General features: G+C 41.0%; 2 protein-coding genes and 1 pseudogene across 7 annotated transcripts in view; 1 reads left to right on the forward strand and 2 right to left on the reverse strand.

Annotated features, from left to right (window-relative positions):
* Nucleotides 1-26370, reverse strand: part of DCP1A (decapping mRNA 1A) — a 58316-nt gene that overhangs the window by 22107 nt on the left and 9839 nt on the right. For both annotated transcript variants that reach the window (XM_003982326.6, XM_045051518.1), the window contains 2 exons: nt 7591-7657; nt 1874-2012 (listed from right to left, as the gene is read on the reverse strand). In XM_003982326.6, the coding sequence (XP_003982375.3) occupies nt 1874-2012; nt 7591-7657 (206 nt within the window). The remainder of the gene's footprint in view (nt 1-1873; nt 2013-7590; nt 7658-26370) is intronic.
* On the reverse strand, nt 7666-9737 carry LOC102902513 (annotated as a pseudogene).
* CACNA1D (calcium voltage-gated channel subunit alpha1 D) overlaps nt 21695-26370 on the forward strand; it is a 429655-nt gene continuing 424979 nt past the window's right edge. For 3 of the 5 annotated variants that reach the window (XM_045051405.1, XM_045051417.1, XM_045051474.1), the window contains exon 1: nt 21696-22900. In XM_045051405.1, coding sequence (XP_044907340.1) covers nt 22762-22900 — 139 coding nt within the window. In that variant the 5' untranslated portion in view covers nt 21696-22761. Of the gene's footprint in view, nt 22901-26370 lie in introns of all 5 variants that reach the window. The other 2 variants (XM_045051390.1, XM_045051433.1) reach the window with 2 other exon arrangements.

The raw sequence follows: 26370 nt of genomic DNA on the forward strand, positions 1-26370 counted from the left end.
TCCCAAAGGTTTATTAGTTTTAATCTAGCCATAGACATCATTTTACTTATTCCATAGCATGGGGGAATTTTCTTTACAACGGTAATTACCGCGCTCTCCACATTCTTACCTTTTGCAATGTGTCACATTTTCAGATTGCCTGCTTGACTTAGAGTTCCTTTATAGCTTTGTGGACAAAACCAAGGCTCTGTTCCTTCTTTCGTTTTGTGGCTACTTGCTTCTTAGGCTGAGGAGTAAGCCAGGCCACCTCCCAGAGCACCAGCTCTGGTGCACAGCACCTACACTTTCTGTCCCGTGTGGCACCGTGATCTAGTCATCACTAGGAATGCATGACAGAGCCCTGGATTTATTAGCTACCTGTTCTCAGAACACAAAAAGGCCTCTATAAAAACAGAACAAGGCATTTATATAGATAGCCAGATCTCATTAAGGATATGAGAGGGAATTTGGGGGAATATAAGATGACCTAAAAGAACAGAAAATTATTCTCAGAATTTATTCTCATCCAGTTAGGATCCTAAGTGTTCATGCATCCACTACAGAGATCACTGCTTTTCCTGTATTAATTTTCAGAGTTCCATAAATTCCTCTTAATTCTCTATGAGACACTGAGGAATTTGATGCAACTTGAACTTCTCAGGGGCTCTAATGTACACTTCTCTACCTCAGAAGTGAGATTTCCTTTGGTGTTTGAATAGGACTTTTCCTTTGCTGGAGGAAACTACCTTCCAGAGCACTGTTTCAAAGTCTGCTCCCTAAACTCTAGATTCTTGAGATGCTGAAGTGGAATATGAGAAAAATGGTCCCATAGTTCGATCAACCTGGGAATCGGTGCTGCTGTACTTATTGTAGGGCCCCTCAGAGTCTTGAGCATTGCAAAGCCCAAAGCCCCAGGAGGATGGGGGAGGAGGAGCCATGTTAACAATATTTCCTTAACTCACTTGACCAACTGGAACCTTTCCTAAGGGTCACCTGTTAACTATGTAGAGGCTAGTGTTAGAGCAGAATTGTTTGGGAAACACACCATAGACAGTGCTTTTCACACCTGTCCCTGGAACTTTTGGTGAGGTGAGGATTACACAAAAAACAAAAGTACTTAATCACATATGAGTAAAGAGTAAGGTGACAATTACAATTCCACTGAAACAAAGCGCAGCAGTGGAAACCTTCAGTCTGCCTCCTATGAAGCGTGAAGCTCTCAGGGGCCCATGTCAAGTGAAAAGTCAGGGCAGTTCCAAAGCCACGCAGTTTGAAGACCACTAATGAAATGCCCACTGCTTGACGCATAGTGGATGGTTCGTAAGTGTGTAGTGAATAAGTTAACAAATGCACTACAACTTCCATTTTATTCAATTTCAGGGAGAAAACGCCATCCTTTCACTTTTAAACTAATATACAGAAAAGAAAAAAAATCTAGAAAAGCTTCACACGTGGGTAGAATTCCAAATAATGCTTAATGAAGGCTGTGAACCTACCACCAACTGCAGACCATAAATATACCCTTTGTATTAGCAGGTGCAAATGATCAGGCTACACATATTCCTAAACCCTAGCAGAGGCCGCAGGGGTGAAGAACAGGCAAGAAGCTTTTGAAGAACTACCTGCTGCAGGCTAACTTTTGCACCCTGAAACCATTTTCAGTAATTTTATGGGAACAGAAAAAGAGCATTCTAAACTTTCACACCAAGTCAAGGGCTTGGACGTAAGCAAATTTCTTTCCCTTTTAGGCTAAAAACTGTAAGACATGTATTCTTTCTGGACTAATGATCTCTGCTGGCCTAGAGGTGACTTCCCCAGCACATGCCCCCAGGCCCCCTCCCCCTACTCCCCGCCTGCCTCCTTCTCCCCTCTTGGTCCTCCCAGTCCGTCTCACCCTCTCATATTCATCCTTGGCTCTGCTTAGCATCTCCAGAATGTCGATGGGTCTGTGGTCACTGCAGCCGTTAGCCTGGCTGGGACTCTGTTTGTCCCGAGCAGCTTGCTGGGACCGCCGTGTCTCCTCTTCTACCACACTAGAGGAGGAGAACCAGATTTTAGAAAGACTTCTTTAGGCACAATCTGACCCACGAACTCTCCTGGTGTTTGTCTTCCGAGGATACGGGAAGAATGTCATAGGATACGCTTCCTCCGAATACAATCGCAGGGCCTCGGTCTGTATTGGGAGTACATAACTAACTGCTTTACCAGCTCATGTGCAACAATGCCAACTGACGTGTCTCACTGTTAGAAGGGCAGAGTACAGAATTCTTTTCTAGAGATGGTAGGAGCAGATATGTTAAAAATGACCAAATTATTTCTCTTTTTTGAAGTCTCAAACTCAAACTACCAGGTGAAGTACATTTTCAAAAGCATGTAGTCAGCAAGACACGGGCAGGCTGCATAGCTGAGCAACCACTGTGGAAAGTCTGTACTGACACTGGACTGGGGGAGGGGGGGAGAAGGAGGAGGGGAGAAGGAGGGAGAAGGAGGGAGAAGGAGGGAGAAGGGGGGAGAAGGAGGGAGAAGGAGGGAGAGGGAGAGAGAGGGAGAGAGAGGGAGGGAGAGGGAGGGAGAGGGAGGGAGAGGGAGGGAGAGGGAGGGAGAGGGAGGGAGAGGGAGGGAGAGGGAGGGAGAGGAGCTTCTTAAAAAAAAAAAAAAGATTTCAGCAAATCTTCAAAGGTTTCCCTTATTCTCTCCTTAGAAATCACCAAGTGGGTGGTGAGGTCAGGGTGATCATGGCAGTGCTATTCATTCTGATTGGTGCTCAGGCTAATTCTGCACTTGAAAATAAAGCAAGAAAAGTTGAGGGTTAAGAATGCCAGAGAGGGCTGGGGTCTTTTTAAGATTCATTTAGGTTTTAATCCCAGCTCTAATGAACAGGATTACCTGCCACAGGATATTATGGGCACAGGACAACTTGATTATTGTATAAGCTGAAAACTTTCTGGATGGTGATAAGGACAGGCAATAAAACAATTCAGTAGCAGAACATCTGTTTCTTGGTTGTTGTTTTTTTAAAAATTTTTTTTTAACGTTTATTTATTTTTGAGACAGAGACAGAGTGTGAACGGGGGAGGGTCAGAGAGAGGAAGACACAGAATCTGAAACAGGCTCCAGGCTCTGAGCTATCAGCAGAGCCTGATGCGGGGCTCGAACTCACGGACCTCGAGATCATGACCTGAGTCGAAGTCAGCCGCTTAACCAACTGAGCCACCCAGGTGCCCCCTTGGGTTTTTTTGAACAACAGGAATAGGACAAGAATAGGCCACTTCCGTGTCAGTTCACTGCTTTAAAACAACCTGCCTAGGAGCTCCCATTCATGTGCGTGGGATGGTGCTTTTATTTGAAAACACTGGGTTAAAGAGTATTAAGCACTTTTTTTTTTTTTAAACAGCAGACTCATTCTGAGTTTTTAACGTACTAAAGAATATTTGATTCTCCAAGAAGGGTGGGCTTATACATTTCCCCAAATTTACTTGACCAGAATCTTCTCCTAAGGCAAGATTTCTGTTTAGAAGATCTTGCTTTGAAGTAATGGTGTTATTTCTCTATCTAGATGCTTATAGCTCTGAATACGAGGATTATTTCTGAAATAAATGTACAGTCACAGACTTTACAGTAGAATGAAAGAAGACTGGTATGTGATATGAAGATCAGACCAATTAGCATCCATATTGTCTCATTTATATCCATACCAGACAAGAAAGACTATATGGCCCCAACTGTGAGGCCTGTTGCAAAGGAGAAAAAGACTGGAGAGATATACGTTGGTTATTTCTTGATGGTAGATCACAAGCAATTTCCCGTTCCTTTTTTGTCCGTTTCTTCATTTTCCATAATTAACAGGCACTCCTTTAATAACGAGGGGGAAAAAAAGAGTGCTATTTCAAGAGACTTGTACTTGTACTCAGTTACAAGCTGCACCAGCTTGAATTCACCTTCATTGAAGACTCCGGTCACACAGCCTGTTTCTCCTCCCTCTTGCCAGGCTGCCTGGTTTGTCCATCCCGGTATTCCCCTCATCCCTGCTCCAGACTGGATCTGGATCTGTAATTTTGGTTCAGTTTTTTGTTGTTTTTTTTTTTTTTTTTTTATAAAGGAAGCTTTATGTCCAACATGGGGTTTGCAATTCAAGACTCTGAGATCAAGAACTGCATGCTCTACTGATTGAGCCAGCCAAGCGCCCCCCAAAAGAACATTTCTTTCTTTCTTTTTTTTAATTTTAAAAAAATGTTTGATTTTTGAGAGAGACAGAGTACAAGCGGGGGAGGGGCAGAGAGAGAGGGAGAGACTCAGAATCCAAAGCAGGCTCCAGGCTCTGAGCTGTCAGCACAGAACCCGATGCGGGGCTTGAACTTGTGAACTGTGAGGTCATGACCTGAGCTGAAGTTGGACGCTCAACCCACTGAGCCACTCAGGTGCCCCAAAAACATTTCTAATAGTCGCCACTATTAGACCGGTGGAACAGGCCTCTTTACAATGTTCACTTCTGCTTTCAACAGCATGTCCAGGTGGCAAGAAGGGACAGGAAAGATGCTGGGACTCCATCAGGCCTCTTCCAATCCAAACTCTCTTAGGAGCACCCTCTTCTCAAATATGCCCTCAAGACTACCCATAAATCAGGAATAAGGCTCACTTCCACGAGTTCTCCAAATTCCATAGTCTTCGTAGGCAACCGTTCAAACAAGTATTTATTGTTAGGAAGAGTTTCTGGCAGGGTGGATTTCCTCTTCAGGAGAGTCAGCATTTCCCAAGTTTAGTGGATTTTCAACCCTGCCACTGACCAGAGAGGATTTCTAAATTCGGATACAGTACAGGTCTAGAGGTGTGCATGCTCTACCGCAGAGCTTCTCAGTTTTTATAAACATCTTTTGGAATAAGTCAACTTCTTTACTTGGAGAATTTTTATTATATTGCAGCTGCTGAAACAGTGATTTAACAGAATGGGCACCGACAGGCACATTTATTGAGACACACACACAATCTGCCAATACACACCTGTATTTCTGGTGGGCAGAGATAATAATCTGAATTATGTAGCAAACAGAGGCTGTACACAGGCAAAGTCAGAGCAAAGAAAGATAAAGTAGTCTTTTCTTTATCTTTGGTGACCACAACACCATTTATCACAAAGTTCATGTTAACATATAAGGTGTTCTCTTCGGCCATAAATAGGCCAGGCACTTGAAAACTCATTACTAACAGTTTCATGAGGGCACTCTCTAATCACTTTCAATAACTCCCCTGCTTCTAGTAAAACCAGCTGGAAGCATAAGCAAATGTGCTTCTTTTGGGCATTTCTTGTGAAAGAAACTCAAATGCTCCTTTTCCCTTTTGCTTTCTGTTTCTACTTCCTCATCCTACTTTTGGTTTCAGTACAATATTTTCAGATAGGCCTTCAGTCTTCTGCCTCATTTACCACCTGAAGTCTTGTATGAGGGGTACCACTGGCCCTGACAGTTTAGACAAAAGCTCAAAATGGTTTCCTGTAAGTAGCTATTAAAGCTAAAAGAAACATATTTCTTACTTGGGGCCCAAAAGTTCTCAACCTGCAGGAGAAAGTCTATATACTAACATATCCCAAAGTTTAGACATTTCAGAAAAATATTCTGGATTTCAGGATAACCAAGAATCAATACATCTGTGTCTTCTAAGTAATTAGAAGTAAACTGCCTTTGCTGTCACTTTCAAAAATACAAAAAGTAGTCATCAAATAAGTAAATGGCTTTGTAAAAAAAGTAGTTTTAATTCATTTCCAGGGACAAGGTGTTGTAAAAATAAAGTGTGCTCAGTTGCTATGTGTCCAACTTCGCAAAGCTCAGATGATGACCTTGAGGTTAGTGAGCTGAGGCCTCACATCGGGCTCTCTGCTGTCTGTGCGGAGCCAGAGAGCCCGCTTCGGATCCTCTGTCCCCCTCTCTCTGCCCCTCCCCCTGCTCGCTCTCGCGCTCTCTCTCTCTCTCTCTCTTTCAAAAATAAGTAAAACATTAAAAGAAAGGAAGGAAGGGGGCGCCTGGGTGGCTCAGTCGGTTGAGCGTCCGACTTTGGCTCAGGTCATGATCTCACGGTCTGTGAGTTTGAGCCCTGCGTCGGGCTCTGTGCTGACAGCTCAGAGCCTGGAGCCTGCTTCTGCTTCTGTGTCTCCCCCTCTCTCTGCCCCTCCCCTGCTCATGCTCTGTCTCTCTTTGTCTCAAAAATAAATAAAAACATTAAAAAAATAAATAAATTAAAAAAAAAAAGAAAGGAAGGAAGGAAGGAAGGAAAGGAAAGGAAAGGAAAGGAAAAGAAAGGAAAGGAAAGGAAAGGAAAGGAAAGGAAAGGAAAGGAAAGGAAAGGAAAGGAAAGGAAAGGAAAGGAAAGGAAGGAAGGGTGTTTCTAGAGAGGCAACATGTTTTCCAACATGTTCATTTGGAACAATGTCTTCAGGGGTGTATGCCCGCAGTAATAAACACAGCCTATCCTGTGAGCTCACGTCCAGAGCCATCAAAGCAGAAGGCAGACAGACATCCAATCAGGACATGACAGTGGTCTTCGATTAAAACTTTGCTTTAGCCATATGGGCTTCTTTTAAAATGCAAATATGCCTGGAATTGAGGTTTGGGGCTTATTTATTTACACTTTTACAGAAATTAGTGTGAAATTGGACTGTTTCTTAAAAAATTAAGACGGTTTTCTTCCAAAGATGTAGATAAAAACCTTGCAGGAGAACGAAAGGAATTCCGACGATGGGGTGGGGGTTCACATCTCTGGGTAGATTTAGGCAAAAACCGAAAAGGAAACACAGGTGAGCCAGAATACACTGGTGGTCGCAGCACCACAGGCCCCTCCGGCGCCACGGTGTCTCGGGCTCCCAGAACCCAGACCAGCAGCACCAGCAGCACAGAGAAGCCAGATGAGGGGTGGCTCCTGCGGGCTAGCTTGAGAAAAGACAGTAAGCCACCCTTTAGAACTCTCATTCAATGAAATTGCTTTCCAATTCCAAGATTCTGACATACAAAGCATCTCCTGGAACACAGCCCATCAGTGAACTGGGGGACCACTACACCTAGAGTCGGCGCCACAGCGGAGTTCACGTCAAGGAGGCGCGGGCGGGCAGGAGTTCTCTACTGGCTGCGGAGCGCGGCACCACTCGTCTCGCCAGAGCCTAGCGCCGCCGCCTGCCTGTGCCCTGGGCGTGATAGCGTCCTCTGGGGTCAGCCCTAAGCACATGCTTAACAATAAGGGTTTGGTTAAATTAAGATTTGTCTTCAGGACTGGATAAAATTACAAATACCACAGAGGACTCTTTAGCGTAAACTGGAAAAAGGCTGTTGAACTGAAAAGTAGGAGGTACAGGGTGATCTATTTTTGTAAAAAACCACCACACACGACCTAACGTACAAATAAAAAGACGGGAAGGAAACAGACTAAAACACTAACAATGGGAGTAGTAGGGTTACAGATAATTCTAGTTTTAAGCTTTTCTGCCTCTTCCAATTTTTGGACAATAAGCAGGAAATCAGGGGAGAAACAAATTAGTAGACTCAGTAGCAAACAGAAGCGAGGGGGAAAGTAATTTTTTCATCTCTCATATATCATTAATTAGATCTATGTTGTAAAAGAAATACTTACTCGGCCATGAGTTTGGCTATGCGGTGACAGTCATTCTTATCGTAAAACCAGATGCTGTATATCGACACTTGAAAAACAAAGGAGAAAAAAAGATAATGGGAAATGTGGTTTCAACATTTGAGTATACATAAATACTATATTATTACCACGGAATGTCAGAGAATTTACCACCAACAGAATTCACCATCAAACCCTCAAATTGTTAAGAGTTCCTCTAAAGAAAAAAAAGCCTCTCCCTTAAACTGCTTAATAAAATTATTAATAAAATTAAGATAGGTAAAATATTCAGATGAAAATTGCGAAAGAAAGTTTTCAGACGTGATTTCCAGATCTCATTGAGCCTAAGGTGCCACTAAGTGTAAGAGGTACCATTATTTTCTGTGTTACTAAGAAAGGAAAGTGCTGTTAAACTAAGAATCAACATTGTGAGATGCACTTCAAATTGACAGTGAAATGTGAAAAAAAGGTGTCTTAATTATCGAAAACCAAGCTCACACACCAGCAGAACCAAACAACAGAACCTCCATCAATCTTTCGAAGCTTGAAATATGGAATCAGTAATTACAATAAAAACAAACACCAGCTCCAGATCCAGCCTATGATCAACATCGTTCACGCAGGAAATGGAAATGCTGGGGCTGAGCTCAGTCTATCACACTTCTTTTCCTTTTTCATTCCCAGCACGTGTGGTGTGATCAACACTAAGAAAACCTTCAAAAACTATTTGGTGATTAGATAAATGAGCTTTATAATTAAAGGTTAACAATACATAAAAACCACTGTAAACACTTTCTGGATAAGGTGGGACAGAAATACTGAATTGTAAGTCAAAACAAACATATGAATAGCTATGGCTCATTGCTACCACGTGCGCCCACCGTAACACTCACAGCTTGGCCCAGGCTGCACCTTCCTTCATACTTAAAATGACTGGTACAGGCAGTGCAGATATCATTATGTCTTTTTTTAAAAATTAAACTTTTTTTTTTTTTAAGACAGGAAGTAGACTTTATTGGTGGGCATGAATAAGGAGGGAGCAGTGCTGAGGTTCTCATGAGTGCAGAGCCTGTCGTTTGTCTAAGAGGCCATGAGTAGGGATGTATTTGACCCCACAGCCATCTGGGATGAGCTGCTTTTCAGCCATCATGTCTCCAAATTTGTCCACATTAAACTTAGCCCTATTTCTTGGAAATGAAGATCTTCTGGTGGCCAGAGGACCTGAACTTGGCTCTCCGTAGGGCCTCAATCACATGGTTCTGGAAGGACATGATGACATGGCCACTGTGGACCCTAACCATGTACCCTGGGGGTTTCCAAAGGCACTCCAAATATCTGTCTGGAGCCCGTCAACCCCAGCACAGGACAACATCTTGTTGATACAGATGATGGGGATGGGGTGGAGTTGCACTTGGATATGAAAACCATCTTTGCCATAGCTTTTCACCATGAACTTGCTGGCAAAAATACAGGCAGTCTCCAGGGCTTCAGAGGAGAGCTGCTCATATTCATCTGACGTCATGTGGCCACATAGTGGGAACCCATTCACATTTGCCTTCTTCTGCCCCAGGTCAAAGATTGGATATTGGCATCAGGGACACTTCTGCCGAAGTGAGACTTTGGGTATGTTTTGTTCTTACAATACCGGTAACACCATGGCGACACCAGGATTTTCAGTGGTGCTCCAAAGGAAAAGGGCTAAATTAAACTTTTAATTTTGAAATAATTGTAGCTTCACACACACTTGGAAAAAATAAAGAGACTGTATGTGCCCTTTGTTTCTTCCATTGGTAACGTTTGGTAAAACTATAGTATGATTTCACAGCCAGGCTTCTGACATTGATACAGTCAAGTTACAGAACATTGCTGTGGCCACAAAGATCCCTGGTGGACTTTTATAGCCACACCCTCTTCCCTTGGTCCCTCTCCTCCATCTCTGACTCCTGGCAGACACACTAATCTGTTCTCTGTTTCTTTAATGTTGTCATTTCAAGAATGTTACAGAATATAAAGGGAATCATATAACATGCAACTTTTTGAGATTGAGTTTTCTAACCCAACATAATTCTCTGGATATTCATCCAAGTTGTTGCTTGCATCAATTGTTCATCTCCACCCCCACTCTCTTTTTCGGCTGTGTAGTATTTCATGGTGTGGCCATACCTGTTCAAATGTTCATCCACTGATGGACACGTGGTGTGTTTCCAGTTTTGAGCTATTAACAAATAAGCAGCTATGAAAGTTCATGCACAGGTTTTCGTGTGAATATAAGTCTTCATCTCTGGGTTAAATGCCCCAAAGCACAGTTACTGAGTCACAGAAGTTGCATGTCCAGTTTAAAGAAGAAACTGTTCTCTAGAGTGTTGGTACTATTTTATATTCCTACCAGCAACATATGAGCAATCCAGTTTCTCTGCATCCTTGCCAGCATCTGTTCTTCTATTTTTAACTTCATCCATTCTGACAGGTATATAGTGGCATCTCACTGTGGTTTTAGTTTACATCTCCCTAGAAGCTAATGATGCTGAACATCTTTTCATGTCCTTCTCTGTCATCCATATTTTCTGTTTAGTCAAATGTCTGTTCATGTCTTTTGCCCCTTCTAATTGGACGTTTTTTACTGTTGAATTTTATGAGTTCTTTAGATATTCAAGATACTAGGCCTTTTTTGGATATATGGTTTGAAGGTATTTTCTATCTGGAGCTTGTTTTTCATTCTTAGTAAGGTCCTTCCAGAGCAAAGATTTTTAATTTTGACAAGGTCCAACTTACCAATTTTTCTTTTTATGGATCATGCTTTTGGTGTCAAGGATTCTTTCCTGATGGACCCGCAGTAACAAAATTTTCTATGATTTTTCCTAAAAGGTTTATAGTTTTACATTTCAGTAGGTAATCAATTTTTAAAAAATGTTTTATTTATTCTTGAGAAAGATTTGGGGGGGGAGGGTCAGGAGCAGAGAGAAAGAGAGACACAGAATCTGAAGCAGGTTCCAGGCTCTAAGCTGTCAGCACAGAGCCTGATGCGGGCTTGTACCCAAGAACCATGATATCATGGCCTGAGCCGAAGTCAGACGCTTAACCAACTGAGCCACCCAGGCGCTCCATCAGTTGGTAATTGATTTTGAGTTAATTTTTGTATAAAAAGGTTTAGGTTAAGGTTTTCTTTTGGTCTAAATGTTCTATCCAGCATTATTTGTTGAAAATGCTCTCCTCTCTTTATTGAGGAGTATTTTGTACCTTTGTCAAATATCAGTTGGGTGTATTTGTGTGGGTCTATTTCCAGATTTATTTTATCCTATTTATGTGTTTATTCCTCCACCAGTACCACACTGTCTTGATTCGTGTGCTATATAGGCCTTAATAATCCCCCCCACTTTATGCTTTTCCAAATTGTTTTATCTTCTACGGCCTGTGCTTTTCCATAGAAGTTTTAGAATAAGTTTGTTTATGCCTACAAAAAACATTGTTGGGATTTTGATAGAAGAAAGTGCTTTAAACCTACAGAGCAATTTGGGAATAGGTGAATTTGTACTATGTGGAGTACTTCAATGCACAAGTACAGTCTATCTCTCCATTTATTTAGATCTTCTTTGATTTCTTTCATCAGTAATTTTCAGCACACAGATCCTGTACATGTTTTGTTAAATTTATGCCTAAGTACTTAACTTTCTTTGTAAGGGCTATAAATGGTGGCTTGTCTTTAAGGTTATCTTTTTTTAAAAAAAAATTTTTTTTTTCAACGTTTTTTATTTATTTTTGGGACAGAGAGAGACAGAGCATGAACGGGGGAGGGGCAGAGAGAGAGGGAGACACAGAATCGGAAACAGGCTCCAGGCTCCGAGCCATCAGCCCAGAGCCTGACGTGGGGCTCGAACTCACGGACTGTGAGATCGTGACCTGGCTGAAGTCGGTCGCTTAACCGACTGCGCCACCCAGGCGCCCCTAAAGTTATCTTTTTAAGTAATCTCTACACCCACGTGGGACTCTAACTCATGACCCCGAGATCAAGAGGCGCATGCTCTGCCGACCGAGACAGCCAGCGCCCCTAAATGGTAGTTTTTAATTGTGACTGAGTTTTGAATGTTGATCTTGTATTCTCATATCTTACCAAGCTCACTAATTAGTTCTAGGAATTTGTACTTAGTCTGTTATCTGCGAATAACATTTTTATTATTTTTCTCCCCTTTCTCTTCCAATATGTAGGCCTATTTTTCTTTCTTGCCTTATTGCAGTGGTTAGAACTTTCAGTGCTATGTTGCACAGCAGTGTTGACAGTGGACATCCTTGCCTTGTTCTCAATCTTAAAGGGAAAACATTCAGCCTTTCACTGTAAGTATAATGCTGGCTGTAAGTCTGTTGCAGATGCTCTTTATCAAGATCACATAATTTACTTCTATTCCCAACTTAAGAGTTTTTATCTTGCATGGACATGGGTTTTTTCCCTGCATCAAAAACACTAAATATGATCATGTGATATTTCTATTTCATCTTTAGTCTTTTGATATGGTGGATTAAACTGATGTTCAATGTATTTTTTTTAAATGTTTATTTTTGAGAGAGTGGGTATGTGTGTGCGCACAAGTGGAGAAGGGGCAGAGAAAGAGGGAGAGAGAGAATCCCAAGCAGACTCTACACTTGGTGCGGAGCCTGACAAGAGGCTCGATCTCATGACTGTGAGATCATGACCTGGGCTGAAACCAAGAGTCAGGTGCTAAACTGATGGAGCCACCCAGGCGCCCCTTATTTTCAATACTGAACCAGCTTTGCAGATCTGGAATAAAACCCTTTTCTCTATATTGTTGAGTTTGCTAATATTTGGCTGAGGATTTTTTTTAACTTACTTCTCTAAAAATTTTTTTGCTTTTTAATGTTTATTTATTTTTGAGAGAGACACAGAGTGCAAGCACGGAAGGGGCAGAGGGAGAGGGAAACACAGAATCTGAAGCAGGCTCCAGGCTCTGAGCTGTCGACACAGAGCCCAACGCAGGGCTTGAACTCACAAACTGTGATATCATGACCTGAGCCAAAGTTACATGCTCAACGAACTGAGCCACCCAGGTGCCCCCTTTTTAACCTACTTCTTGAGAGATACTGGTTTGTGGTTTTCTTTTATTGTACTGTCTGCCTAGTTTGGGTATCAGAGTAATACTGGCTTTATAAAATCAGTTGAAAATTGTTCCCTCCTTGTCTGTTTTCGGGAAGAAACTATGTAAAATTAGTGTTAACTCCTCTTTGAATTCTCCAGTAAAACCATCTAGGCCTGGAGATTTTTTTCTTTTGAATTATGAATTCAATTTCTTCAATGGCTATAGGACTATTCATGTTATCTATTTTGTCTTGGTTGAATTTTGTAGTTTGGGTTTTCAAGGAACTGGTCCATTTCTTCCAAGTTATCAAGTTTATGACTATAAAACTGTTCACAGGGGGTGCCTGGGTGGCTCAGTCGGTTGAGCATCTGACTTTGGCTCAGGTCATGATCTCACAGTTTTGTGAGTTCAAGCCCCGTGTCGGGCTCTGTGCTGACAGCTTGGAGCCTGGAGCCTGCTTCGGATTCTGTGTCTCTGTCTCTCTCTGCCCCTCCCCCACTTGTGCTGTCTATCAAAAATAAATTTTAAAAAATGTAAAAAAAAACATTAAAGAAAAATAAAGTACTTAAATGTTCACAGCATTAGCTTATTACCCTTTTAATGTCTGGAGAATCTATAGTGATACCTACTATTCCATTCCTGATACTGGTACATTGTGTTTTATTTTTCTTAGTATTGGTAAAAAGGTTTGTGAATTTTATTGATCTTTTAATTTGTGGTGCCTGGGTGGCTCAGTCAAACGTCCAGCTCTTGGTTTCGGCTCAAGTCATGATCTTATTGCTTCGTGGGTTTGAGCCCCACACGGAGCTCTGTAATGACATGAGGAGCCTGCTTGAGATTTTCTCTCTCCCTCCCTCTCTTTGCCCCTCCCCCACTTGTGTTGTCTCTGTTTCTCTCAAAATAAACTTAAAAGTTTTCTAAAAACCCAGCTTATTGTTTCACTAATTTTTCTCTTTTCATATTTTCAATGTCATTGATTTCTTCTGCTCTTATCTTCATTCTTTCCTTACTTCTGTATGCTTTGAGCTTAATTTGCTCTTCTTTTTATAATTTCTTGAAGTAAGAATTTAGTCGGCTCTCAGCCAAGTATCTTGAAGGTGTGGGAGGAGTTCCCCATGGCTAGGCCACCTGGTGTGCCTGTCCTGGAAGAGAGCCTCTGACTTTCACAGATGAAGACTGCTTCCCAGACTAGGCCAGTGATGCGACTCCTCCTCCACCCCTCCCTCCCCTTCGTGGGAGGGAGGGAAAGCACTCCCCCTGGTGGCCACTCATTGTCAGTAGGGCTCCTCTAATCCTTTCTGCCAGTTTTTCTGGGCTCACCTGATACTGTTGGCAGGACTACCACTTGATCCAGGAGGGGAATGAGCCTACCTGACCTGTCCTGTGTTGCTAGGTTGGAGGTCAGCAAATACCAGGCCTGGGTCCCCACCTTCTGTTGGGCGAGAGGGTTGTAAGACCCTGTTGCTGTGCTGTTTTGCCAGTTCTGAGTCTTCCCCTTTCCACCTTTCAGAGTTCTACTGATTGTCTCTTGTGTTATTTCTGGGTTTTATAGTTGTACTTAACAGGGAGAAGCAAGGAGAGACAAGTAAGTCTAGGCCATCTTGTTTGGATCAGAAGTCTCACTGTGCACTTTTATGGATGGAAACTAAGGTTCATGGGAAGGCTAAATAGCTTATTACAAATCAGAAGAAAACAGTCTTGGCACTGTGGCTAGAACTCAGGTACTCTCACTCTTAGGCCAGTGGTCTTGACACCACACAGCCATTGCCTCACTACATGAAAGAACACATTTTTTTATAAAACAAAAACTTAATGAGCTTTAATTATGCTTATAGACTAAACTAATACATAAAATAGAGTATAAATAAGTTAAAAAACATACAATAAAAGGATGACAGAATATAGAATTATAGTCACCATGCTGTATATTACATCCCCATAACTTACTCACTTCGTAACTGGAAATTTGTACCTTTTGATCTCCCCTCCCCCCACCTCAGGCAACCATCGATCTGTTCTTTATATCCATGAGCTTTTAAGTTTATTTATTTTGAAAGAGAGAGAGAGACAGAGTGAGCACAGACAGGCAGAGAGATAGAGGGAGAGGAAGAATCCCAAGCAGGCTCTGAGCTATCAGCACAGAACCTGATGAGGGGCTCGAACTCACAAACTGTGAGATCATTACCTGAGCCAAAATTAAGAGTTGGACACTTAACCATCTAAGCCACCCAGGCATCCTGTTTTTTTTTTTTTCTTCCTTAAAGATTCCACACATTAGTGAGATCATATAATATTTATCTTTTTCTATCTGATCTACTTCATTTTAGCACGATGTCCTCAAGGTCCATCTATATTGTTGCAAAATGTAAGGTTTCAATTTTTAATGGCTGCATAATATTCCATTGTGCATATATACATTTTCTTCTTCCATTCATCCATTGATGGACTCCTAGGTTATATCCACATTCTGGCTATTGTAAATAACGCTACAATAAACACAGAAGTGCATATATCTTTTCAAATTAGTGTTTTCATTTTTTTTGGATAAATACCCAGAAATGGAATTGCCAGATCATATGGTAGTTTCATTTTTAATTTTTTGAGAAATCTCCATACTGTTTTCCATAGTAGATGCACCAATTTACAGTCCTAGCAACAGTGCATGAAGGTTTGCTTTTCTCCACATCCTCTCCAACACCTGTTGTTTCTTATATATTTTTTTAAAGTTTTATTTATTTATTTTGAGAGACAGAGAGAGTTTGAGCATGGAAGGGGCAGAGAGAGAAGACAGAGAATCCCAAGCAGGGTCTGTGCTGTCAGTGCACGGCCAGATGCCGGGCTTGATATCACGAACCATGATACCATGATCTGAGCTGAAATCAAGAGTCAGATGCTCAACTGACTGAGCCACCCAGGTGTCCCTGTTATTTCTTGTATTTTTGACAAGAACCATTCTAACATGTGTGGAGTAACCTCATTGTGGTTTTAATTTGCATTTCCCTGATATTAGTGATATGGAGCATCTTTTCATGTACCTGTTGGCCATCTGTATGTCTTCTTTGGAAAAATGTCTGTTCAAATCTTCTGCCCACTTTTTAATCAGATTGTTCTTTTGCTATTGAGACGCATGAGTCCTTTATATAATTTGGATATTAGCCCCATGTCAGATATATGACTTGCAAACATTTTTCTCTTGTTTGGTAGGATGCCTTTTTATTTTGTTGAAGGTTTCCTCTGCTCTGCAAAAGCTTTTAGTCTGATATAGTCTCACTTGTTTATTTTTGCTTTTTCTGCCTTTGCTTTTGGTGTCAAATCCAAAAAATCATTGCCAAAACTGATGTCTAGGAGCTTACCACCTATGTTTTCCTCTAGGGGTTTCACAGTATCGGGTCTTACATTCAAGTCTTTAATCTATTTCGAATTTATTTTTTGTGTATGGTGTAAGATAAGATAGTAGCAGGTAGCTGTCCACTTTCCCCAACACCATTTACTGAACAGACTGTCTTTTCCCCATGGTATATTCTTGGTTCCCTTGTTGGAAATTAGCTCAACCATATATGTGTGGGTTTACTGCTGGGTACTCTCTTCTGTTTTGCTGATCTATGTGTCTATTTTTGTGCTAGTACCATACTGTTTTACACACTACAGCTCTGCAGTTTATCTTGAAATCTGGGTCTGTGATACCTCTGGATTTTTTCTTCATCCTCAAGTTTGGCTATCTGGGGTCTTTTGTGGTTCCATACAAATTTTAGGATCGTTTATTCTATTTCTGTGAAAAACGTCATGGCAATTTTGATACGAAATACACTCAATCTGTAGATTGCTTAAGGCAGTATAGACATTTTAACAATATTACTCCTTCTAATCCAGGAGCATGAAATATTTTCCCAATTCTTTGTGTTTTCTTCGACTTCCTTCATTAATGTCTTATAGTTTTCAGTGTACAAAAGCTTTTTAATGGCAAATTTTTATTCATGCTGAATTAACGTCATTATATTCTACAAAAACATTCATGGCCAATCACAACTTTAAAGTTCCTTTTTTGACAGAAATAAAAGTTTAATTGGATTTTTTTCAGTTGTCCTTGCAAAGGGAGTGAAAACATTGATACAGTGAGTGAATGGCTTCATTTTATGAATGAAATCATCAACGTGAATTTTTTTCCTAACCTGTTCTCTGGTAGAGAAACCCTTCAATTTCACTAAAACCGTCCTTGACTGTTGGGCTCCACGTCTGGCTATGTGTCCTGCAGGTGACTGTGCACACTAACTACCACACTACCAGGTTGGCTTTTGTTTTCTGAGCCTTCATGCAGCCTGATGTGAAGAGTTTTCCATGTTTGGAATCCAGGTTCACAGCCCCTCTTCTGTTCACAGAACTATAAAACACCACCAACGCTTCAAGCAGAATCAATGTCTAATGAATAACAAGTAATCTTGGAATATTTTACATGTAAGTAAACAGATTAAATTTAGCTTTGACATCCCTTTGACAAGGAACACAGAGGAAGCTCTGTTACAGACAAGATATAAGCAGTATCTTCCGCAGTATCTTTGGTTATGTTCCTATTCCTCGCGGCTAAGGATTGCTCCTACATAGAGTAATCAGATTGGGCTTTGAAAAGACTCCATATATGGCAAGTACATGCAACTATCTTTCTTTAAATATGCCTCTTCCAACCTTGGCTAAAGAACACACAAAACACAAGAGTCCAAATACAAGATTCCAGTTTCCCTCTGATGGACACACCCATGTAACTTAGACTGATCAGAAAGTTTGTGATATGCAATACATTAGGCTCAGAACATTCTTTGGGCTGAACAGGGGCATTTAATAATGTTTTCATAGGGGGTTGAAAGCCCAACTCTTAAGAAAGAATTCCATATGGATAATCAAAATAAACCCAGCAGAACTATCAACTTACGTTGACAAAACTTTACTTATATCCTCTCTTCTTCCCTTAAAGAAATACTCTAGAATTTAGAAATAAGACACACGCCTTCCACTCTTGTACATTATCAAGTAAACTGCCAAAAGAGACCCAAACACTTTCAAAGGCATGTTTGCAGAAGAAATAAAGATAAGGAAGCCATAACGATAGCTTAATGGGTACGGGATAAGAGTCACACTCGATTCTGCCAAAAGTGGACCTGTAGAGGTTCAGACACGCATCCAAGAATCAGCTCTGTCTGCCAACATATCAAATGCACAGTGCATGCAACTGGCAAGAAAGCCCTGAGAGCTGCCCCTGAGCCTGTCACTGTCACCGGTGAGTAAAGACAGACAAGTTACCAGATAGCTCAGATCACGGAGGACCTGTCTCCAAGCCAAAGCCAAGTATTCTTCTCTCAAGAGAACTTCCACTCCAAGGCCCAACACATACCGTGAACAATTCATTTGCTGAAACATCCCGACAAAATTTTCCTTGATTAACCACAGCAATTTAAGGATTTGACAATATAGTATTATTTTGCTGTGGCAAATAATGATGGCATCCTGATTTATAAGTGGCTTTTCTCAAGACAAAAGCGAACTATCTATCTATTGGACCCCCCACCATATTTGCAGCTGTTAACAGCTATCCCAAGTAAGTCATGCAGTACAGGCAAGTCACCAAAGAGTTAGGGAGTGTGGTAGGATATTTAATCACTTTTAAGTTGTACTTCCATGAAAAACATCAAAATGCAGAAAAGAATATCGAAAATTAAGTGTTTCCTTTGCTTTTTAAATGACAGCATCTTTCTTTTAAAATCATGAAAAACAAGACAAAAGATTAAAGCCATTAGATTACTTAATACTGAGAAATTTTAAAGATTTTTTTTAATGTTTATTTTTGAGAGACAGGGAGCGAGCGAGTAGGGGCGGGGCAGAGAGAGAGGAAGACACAGAATCCGAAGCAGGCTCCAGGCTCTGAGCTGTCAGCACAGAGCCCGACGCGGGGCTCGAACTCACGAACCGCGGGATCATGACCTGAGCTGAAGTCAGATGCTTAATCGACTGAACCACCAGGTGCCCCAATATTGAGAAATCTGAAAAGGCTGAGGAGCAAGAGTTTTCCATTTTCCCAGAGAGCGCAGTTTGCAGATCCAGCAGCCCGTTATGATTTGATGTTACATCTCATTCTGCTTCTCATCTGGAATGGTATACGGCATGTATAAGATCAAGAGAATCCAAATTAATTTGGAGGCTTTGTAAAATCCCTTGAGACTTCTTGAGATGCTGTGAAATGTCACAAGAACAGAGCTGGGAATCACTCTCGTGTACATGCTGTCTTTTTGATTCATTTATTATTTAGATCTGACCTACTTTCTAAAAGGATCTGAGGAGGTTGGAGATTTTCTCAGTATGGTGCCAAACACAAAAGGGGTTTGATAAAAGCTTTTTGGCAATGGTGTTAAGAGTTATAAAATTTCTAAAGATGATACTGACAAAGATCCTCTACACAGGAAGGAAAAACAAGAAAATGTGTTTTGAATATGGCCAAAAACATCTACTCTAAACATAAGGAAGATCCTTCTGATTATAAATGTAAGAATGGAATAGATTATGTAAACAGTAGCCTGCCCCGGCTAGTGAAACAGCAAATGCCCCTGCCTTGAAAGATCATTTCCTTTAGGACAATAAGCCTAGCCTGGTGGCTCCACATCGACATTAAAGGAAAGAGAGAAGAGAAAGGCTCCGAGGTGGAAAGTAGAACACAGGAAAAAGGGTGTGGGGCCGCAGCCTGGCTGGCCTAGGATTCTGACAGGAACTGTGGTAGGCGGCAAACAGGCAGGCAGGAAAATGCTATGAATCCATACATGCAGCTGGTAAATGGGATTCAGTTACCTCAGCAGCTTACCTGTTATGGCCAAAGAACACACATCTTAAAACACCAATGAACACAAACATAGAAGAGAGAGTATACTTTCTAAAATTTATTTTTTTTTAACGTTTATTTATTTTTGGGACAGAGAGAGACAGAGCATGAACGGGGGAGGGGCAGAGAGAGAGGGAGACACAGAATCGGAAACAGGCTCCAGGCTCTGAGCCATCAGCCCAGAGCCCAACGCGGGGCTCAAACTCACGGACCGCGAGATCATGACCTGGCTGAAGTCGGACGCTTAACCGACTGCGCCACCCAGGCGCCCCTATACTTTCTAAAATTTAAATTGCAGGGGTGCCTAGGTGGCTCGGTTGAGCGTCGGACTTTGGCTCAGGTGGGATCTTGTGGTTCGTGAGTTTGAGCCCCATGTGGGCTCTGTGCTGACAGCTCAGAGCCTGGAGCCTGCTTCGGATTCTGTGTCTTTGGATTCCGTGTCTCCCTCTCTCTCTCTGCCCCTCCTCTGTCCGTGTGCACTCTCTCTCTCTCTCTCTCTCTCTCTCTCTCAGAAATAATAAATGAATACACTTTTTAAAAATTAAAAAAAAAATTTAAATTGCAGTGTCTAGGGGCACCTAGGTGGCTCAGTTGGTTAAGTGTCTTGACTTCAGCTCAGGTCATAATCTCGCGGTCTGGGAGTTCGAGCCCCAAGTCGGGCTCTGTGCTGACAGCTCAGAGCCTGGAGCCTGCTTCAGATCTGTGTCTCCCTCTCTCTCTCTGCTCCTCCCCTGCTCACGCTCTGTCTCTATCTCTCAAAAACAAATAAATGATAAAAAAAAAATTGCAGTGTCTATTTAGTGAACACTGATTAAAGACATAGGTCAGGAAATTTTAAAATGTTATTCTGCACACTCTTTGGTTTAGTATTTTCACATTTAGTGCCCCTCTCTAAATTAAATCAATCCTGAAACCATTTACTGGCAATATCACTTCCATAGTCCCTTTAAACACTGTAATCTTAGTATGGGATTCAGATACATGAAATGACCACTAACTTTTTTGGGAAACTAAGAAAATAAACCCAAAGAATATTACAACTGATTGTTTCCAGTTACAGACTTCCTATTCTTAAATAATGGCAGCTCTAAGTAAATAAAACAAAACTGGGAGTCACACCAGGGTCTGACGCCTGCTGTTAAGAGTTTCCTGCCACACAGTACTTGCTGCTCCCAAGGCAGAGCTTCCCCTGGGGGTGGGGGTGGGTCGCTGCAAGTGATTATGGGTATGCCAAATGTTGGACCTGTCCGACCCCTAGTGGTCTATTCACCCCAGTGTCCCACACAGAAATGATCACTTTTATGTATCAGAAGGGACAACAAAGGTTGGGAAGCATGGTCCCTGGCCTCCAAGGAGCTGAGTTCCTCTTTTCTGTGCTCCCAAAAATCCACATTTAGGGCTTTGGGAAACAGTTCAAATAGTAGGTGAGAAAAGAGGGAACTTCTTTTCTCTCCTTTCCCTAACTTCTCTGCTATATATGTATTTTTCTGCCGATTTACTAACAGAGCATCCAAACCAGGGTTGTAAGGCAAATGCCCATGATAGTCTAAGAGACACAGGGTGTGGTGGGATCCGTGAGGCTGTGGTGGGATCAGTGAGGCTGTGGGGGGCATGCCCTACCCAGAGTTCCTGACTATCAGTGCTTACAGGGATGCAGGTGCTGTATGGCCATACAGCCACTTTGTCATAAGAAGGAAAGGTAGAAATCCAGGTGTCTGTGTAAAATGTCATTTTTAAATGGTAGCAAATGCTTATCCCATGCCTTTCTGTTTAAAAAAAAAAAAAGTGCCGAGCATCCCTGGAAGTAGTGACTTTGTAAGTAGCTCAGATCTGCCTGGACCCTCCAGGGGACTGAACCTCAGTCTTGAGGTTTATTCTGCCTACTCCAGAGTGGCTTCAAATCTTCTAGTGGTTACTCTGCTTCAAAAAATTTTTTTTTAACTTTTGAGAGAGAGAGAGAGAGAGAGAGAGAGAGAGAGAGAGATGGAGGGAGGGAGAGAGAGAGAGAGAAAGAAAGACAGCACGACCAGGGGAGGGGCAGAGAGCGAGGGAGCCACAGAATTCAAAGCTCCAGGCTCTGAGCTGTCAGCAGAGAGCCCAAGGCAGGGCTAGAGAGATCACGAGCTGTGAGATCATGACCTGACCGACCTGAAGTCAGACGCCCAACCGACTGAGCCACCCAGGCACCCCTGTTTCAATTTTTACCTCCACAGTGAACTTCACTTTGTAAACAAGAGGTGAAAACCTGTATACATACATATAAAGAACACATTTCTGCCACTTAGCTATAAGTAATTTTTGCTTTTCTTTGCGAGTTCTCAGAAGAGAAACTATTAATTATCTAAAAGAGATAAATGGTGCATGCATGGTTAACTTTTAAAATATTTATAATTATGGTAATACCACAATAAAAAACAAAGATAAAATTGCATTTTACCTGACAACTCTACTTTAGGAGGGAAAAAAGCCAGTACTTAGTGAGATACACTAAATGAATCTGCTTTGGAAATTCTGAAATGTTCACGGACTTACAAAGTTAACCAGAAGGTACTTGGCAGAGGCCCTACTAGAGACTCCACTGGAACACTACAGGCTCTATTAGAACACCAAACAGTGGCTGCAACAGAGAGAGCAACAGAGACCTTTGGAATGTCTGACCTGACAGTGTCACCAGGTCAGCCTTGGGGTCTCAGTTACACTCTATGTTTTCATGGTGTTTCTACCTCCTCAATCTACTAACGTGGCAACAGCAAGCCTCTTTCCTTATCTTTGTCCAGAAGGCCAGATTAATGCACTTGCCACAGGTCCTTTCTCCTCCACTGATTACGGAATCACACCAACCACAGCACTGCTGCTGCAGATGGCGAACACCGCCTGCCTTTCTTCAGGCTGCTCGAGAAGCACTGTGCTGCATTCAAAGATCACAGGGAATGGACTGTGGAGCTTTTAGAATTGTTTATAAATTCCTCTTTCAGTCTGGAGGTAGAAGTCACATTTTTTGACCTGACAAATTGTAAACTTCTCTTGCAAGGACATTTCCTGCACTGTGCTTGGAGTCTGAAGATCTGTGCAAATGCCAGGAGCCACCTACCATCTCTACTGTTCTGAGTCTTGCCCTTGAACTGAGAAAGGGCAAGCAGAGACAAAAAAAAAAAAAAAAAAAAAAAGTACACATTACAGTGTTTCTTCTACTAAAACTTTCCATTTGGCAGCTGTATTTTCAACACTATGGAAATGAATCTCCCTGCCTTTTCTAGTGATCTAATTTTAATTAAAAATGCTCTCTATCAAGAGACTGATGCCCGATATAAAGGAAAAGTTGTAAGTGAAGCGGAAACAAAGAGGTACTTCTCACAGACTTTTGGAGGTAAGTTCTTAAAAATATTCAATAGCAATAACGTTTTTATTTTCACTTGCTTGTTACAGTGATTTGTTGTCGTTACGCAGGTTACAGGGCAACATACTTTGCTCATTTTTCCAAAAGTGCTTTTGGATTATAGAAAACATTTAAAAAAATGAAAAGTGTCATTCAGTGGGAGATCCATGCCCTGAGGTGTTGGATGCAGGAAATGTGAATAACTGTCCTTGTTTATCTTTCAGTAAAAAAAAATGCAAAGTCTAACATACACATAAAGTAAAGTAGTCTTTTTTTTTTTTTTTTGCTAAAACCACCATAATACATTGGTCTAAGGAAGGAATAAAGTTAGGTCTGAGAAGACAAAATCTAGACTGTGTATGTCTTCTAATTAATGGATCAGTGTTGCTGCTAAAAATGACCAAGAAAAAACCCTAAACATGTAAATTCCTCCGCAGTCTCTGGTGGATCAGATTTTCACTAGTACTAGCCTAATCATTAAAATTTATAGCTGATATTTCTAATCACAGATTTTAAATCATTAAGTTTTACCATTAATTAACAGAGCTGTTTTAGGAGTAATAGTCATAGCACTGGGATTGATATAGTAACATATTTCATTAAGAATCCTGACCCTTTCAGAAAGGTAGAGTTCTAACACAATTTAATAACTTCTTGCTTATAATTTTTCTAAGAAAATGCAACAGAACCTAAGGATTAAAAAAATAACTAAAATTCTTTAAAAGTACCTCATAGGTTTAATCGAAATGGTATATATAGCGCTTGGTAAAGTGCCTGGTAAATGACAGATGTTCATTAAGTATCACTGTATTAAGGTGTACGTCTGAGTTAAATAATCAGCTTGTTTGTTTAAAAACAGAGTAAAAGACAATACCGAAATAGTTTTTGCAAAAGGAAATCACTGAATGCCAGAATTGACTTTATAGAGCTTATTGGGACCACAAACCTTTACTTTAATGTTTTCAATGAACCAAGTTACGATGGAGACTGTCTTGCTGTAACAAAGAGAAAAACCAATTTTGCTTTTACTTTTTTGTTGATTCATATAATACCAAATTTTGGATTAAAAAAAAATTGCTCAGAACCCTGTTTACAGAAAATAGTCTTGGGGCATTCCAAAATTAAATTTCCATGGAAGTGGAAATCAAAGGACTCCTGACACTGGTCTTAGGGAAAGCGTTTTCTAGAAGAAACAGAGTAGTAAGCTAAGTTGCGTGTAGCAGGGGCTTGCCAAATGCTTGCTGAAGGAATAGTGGGTAATAGAATCATGATCTCTTCACTGTAGAAGAGTGGACTGTCGAGATAAGTGTCCTGTGAGAAGATCAGAAATGTACAGATCCTGTATCTGCTTTTTCAGAGGCCAGTCTCTAAATGGAGAGTAACTGTCCTCGTACCACTTACTGAATACGACATTCTTCTTAGCATTTTATTTAGATGTGATGGGAAAGATTTTAAACTACTGACCCAACATTTTATTGTTTCTGAGTGTATTCAGATCTCTTTATTCCTGAATAAGTTTTGTTATACTATGCTTCTTCTAAGAAACCATACAATCTAAGTCTTAAACATATAGGCAGAAAGTTTTTCATAGTGATTTCTTGTTTTTTTTAAAACAAGTGTTCCCTACATTTAGTTGCAATATGTAAAAAATATATTGATTATTCCTAATATTGCCCGATCTGTCCCCATCCCCACTCTTTTTGTTGTTGTTGGATCAATCAGGTTATGGGGGAGAGTTTTTGCTGTTGATTTCGTTCTATCCTTCTAGTGAAATTTCTTTGTTCTGCAGTTAATTGCTACTCATCTGTATTTTCCTCCAACTTAACCCAGATTTCTCTTTTTTCGTAACTTCTTGGGCTGGGTGGCCTACATATGGTTATTTTTATAAAATTCTAATATGTATTTGAAAAAAATGCAAATTCTCGAATTGCTGGAAGCAGGCAGGGTTCTTTATATGCCTGGTAGATCAAGTTTAACTGTACTGTTTCAGTAACTCACAACCATCTGCTTTATCTGTCAATTACTGAGGTGGCCTGTTAAAATCTCCCCCTATGATTATGGATTTTTAACATTTGATATGTATTTCTGGCATATACTAGGTATACGTATGGGATATCCCATATGGGGTAGTTTTATCTTCTAGGTAATTCATTCCTCTTCTCATTATGTGGCAACTTTAGCCCCTGATGTTTTTCACCTGGAGTCTATCAGGTATGATTAGCACAGCTGCAGCAGCTCTGTTCGGTTAACAGTTGCCTGATAGATTGCATTCCATCCCCTTACTTTCAACCTTTCCAGGTTTTGAGTTTTAAGTTTTTTGAAAACAGCCTTACTCACAAATTCTGTATCTTCATCCTGTCCTACAATCTTTTTGAACTGGCAAGTTTAGTTCACTTAACATTTTGTTCTAGTTACTGATTTATTTATGTCATTTTATGTTGGGCTCTCTATTTCCCGTGGTGTTCATTCACTTCTTTCCCCATCCTGGTTTGCACTGGTTTAAAAGACATCCTGTTTGTTTTGCAGTGGTTACCCTGAATCATTTGAACACAAACAGCTTGATTTAAGTCTATGGTTAATCAATTTATCTATTCGTGGGATGCTTTAGGTTTTGAAGAGCTTTTACCTTAAGCTATTAGTGTCTAGTATTTTTGCTTCACCTTTTAAAAAAATATTTATTTTGAGAGAGAGAGAGAGAGAGAAAACACGCAAGCAGGGGAGGGACAGAATGAGACAGAGGAGAGAATCCCAAGTAGGCTTCCTGCTGTCTGCGCAGAGCCCAAGGTGGGCTTGATCTCATGACTGCAAGATCATGACCTGAGCCAAAAGTTAGGAGTCGGGTATTAACCGACTGAGCCTCCCCAGCATCCTGCTTCACCTGTTTAGCACCTCTGCTCACGTCAGTTATTTCACTGTTTTATACAGTCCATGCTTACTTTGGCTCACCTCCTTTTCTTTGCTCATTATAGTTTGTAAACTTCATTTCTTACTTCTGTACTCAATTTTATTTCTGAACCAAATTAAATACAATTCAGAATTCAGTTGCACTAGGAGCATTTCAAGCGCTCAACAGCCATATGCGGCTAGTGGCTATTGTACCAGGCAGCACTGCTTTAGAAGCACCTTCAGAAAGGGGCTGCTGGAGGCAAAAGTTCCATTTTTGTTGAAAAAATGTCTTTATTTTGTTCTCCTGAACTACTGAAGTGTGGGTTGTTTTTTCCTCAGTACTCTGAAAACATTATTCCTTTGTCTTCCGAACTCAGGAGCTGCAACTAAATATGCTGTCAGTCTAACTGGTGCTCTTTGTAAGTAATTAGTCTCAAGTAGCCTTTGGTTGCTTCTTTTTGTGTATTTCTGCTTACTATGCTTGGTGCCTTATTTTACTGCCTAAATCTGAGGTTCATGTCTTTCAAGGATTCTAGAAAATTCTTAGTTGTAATCTCTTCAAATACTGTCTCTCT

The sequence above is a fragment of the Felis catus genome, chromosome A2 (assembly GCF_018350175.1).
Source record: "Felis catus isolate Fca126 chromosome A2, F.catus_Fca126_mat1.0, whole genome shotgun sequence".
Taxonomy (NCBI): domain Eukaryota; kingdom Metazoa; phylum Chordata; class Mammalia; order Carnivora; family Felidae; genus Felis; species Felis catus.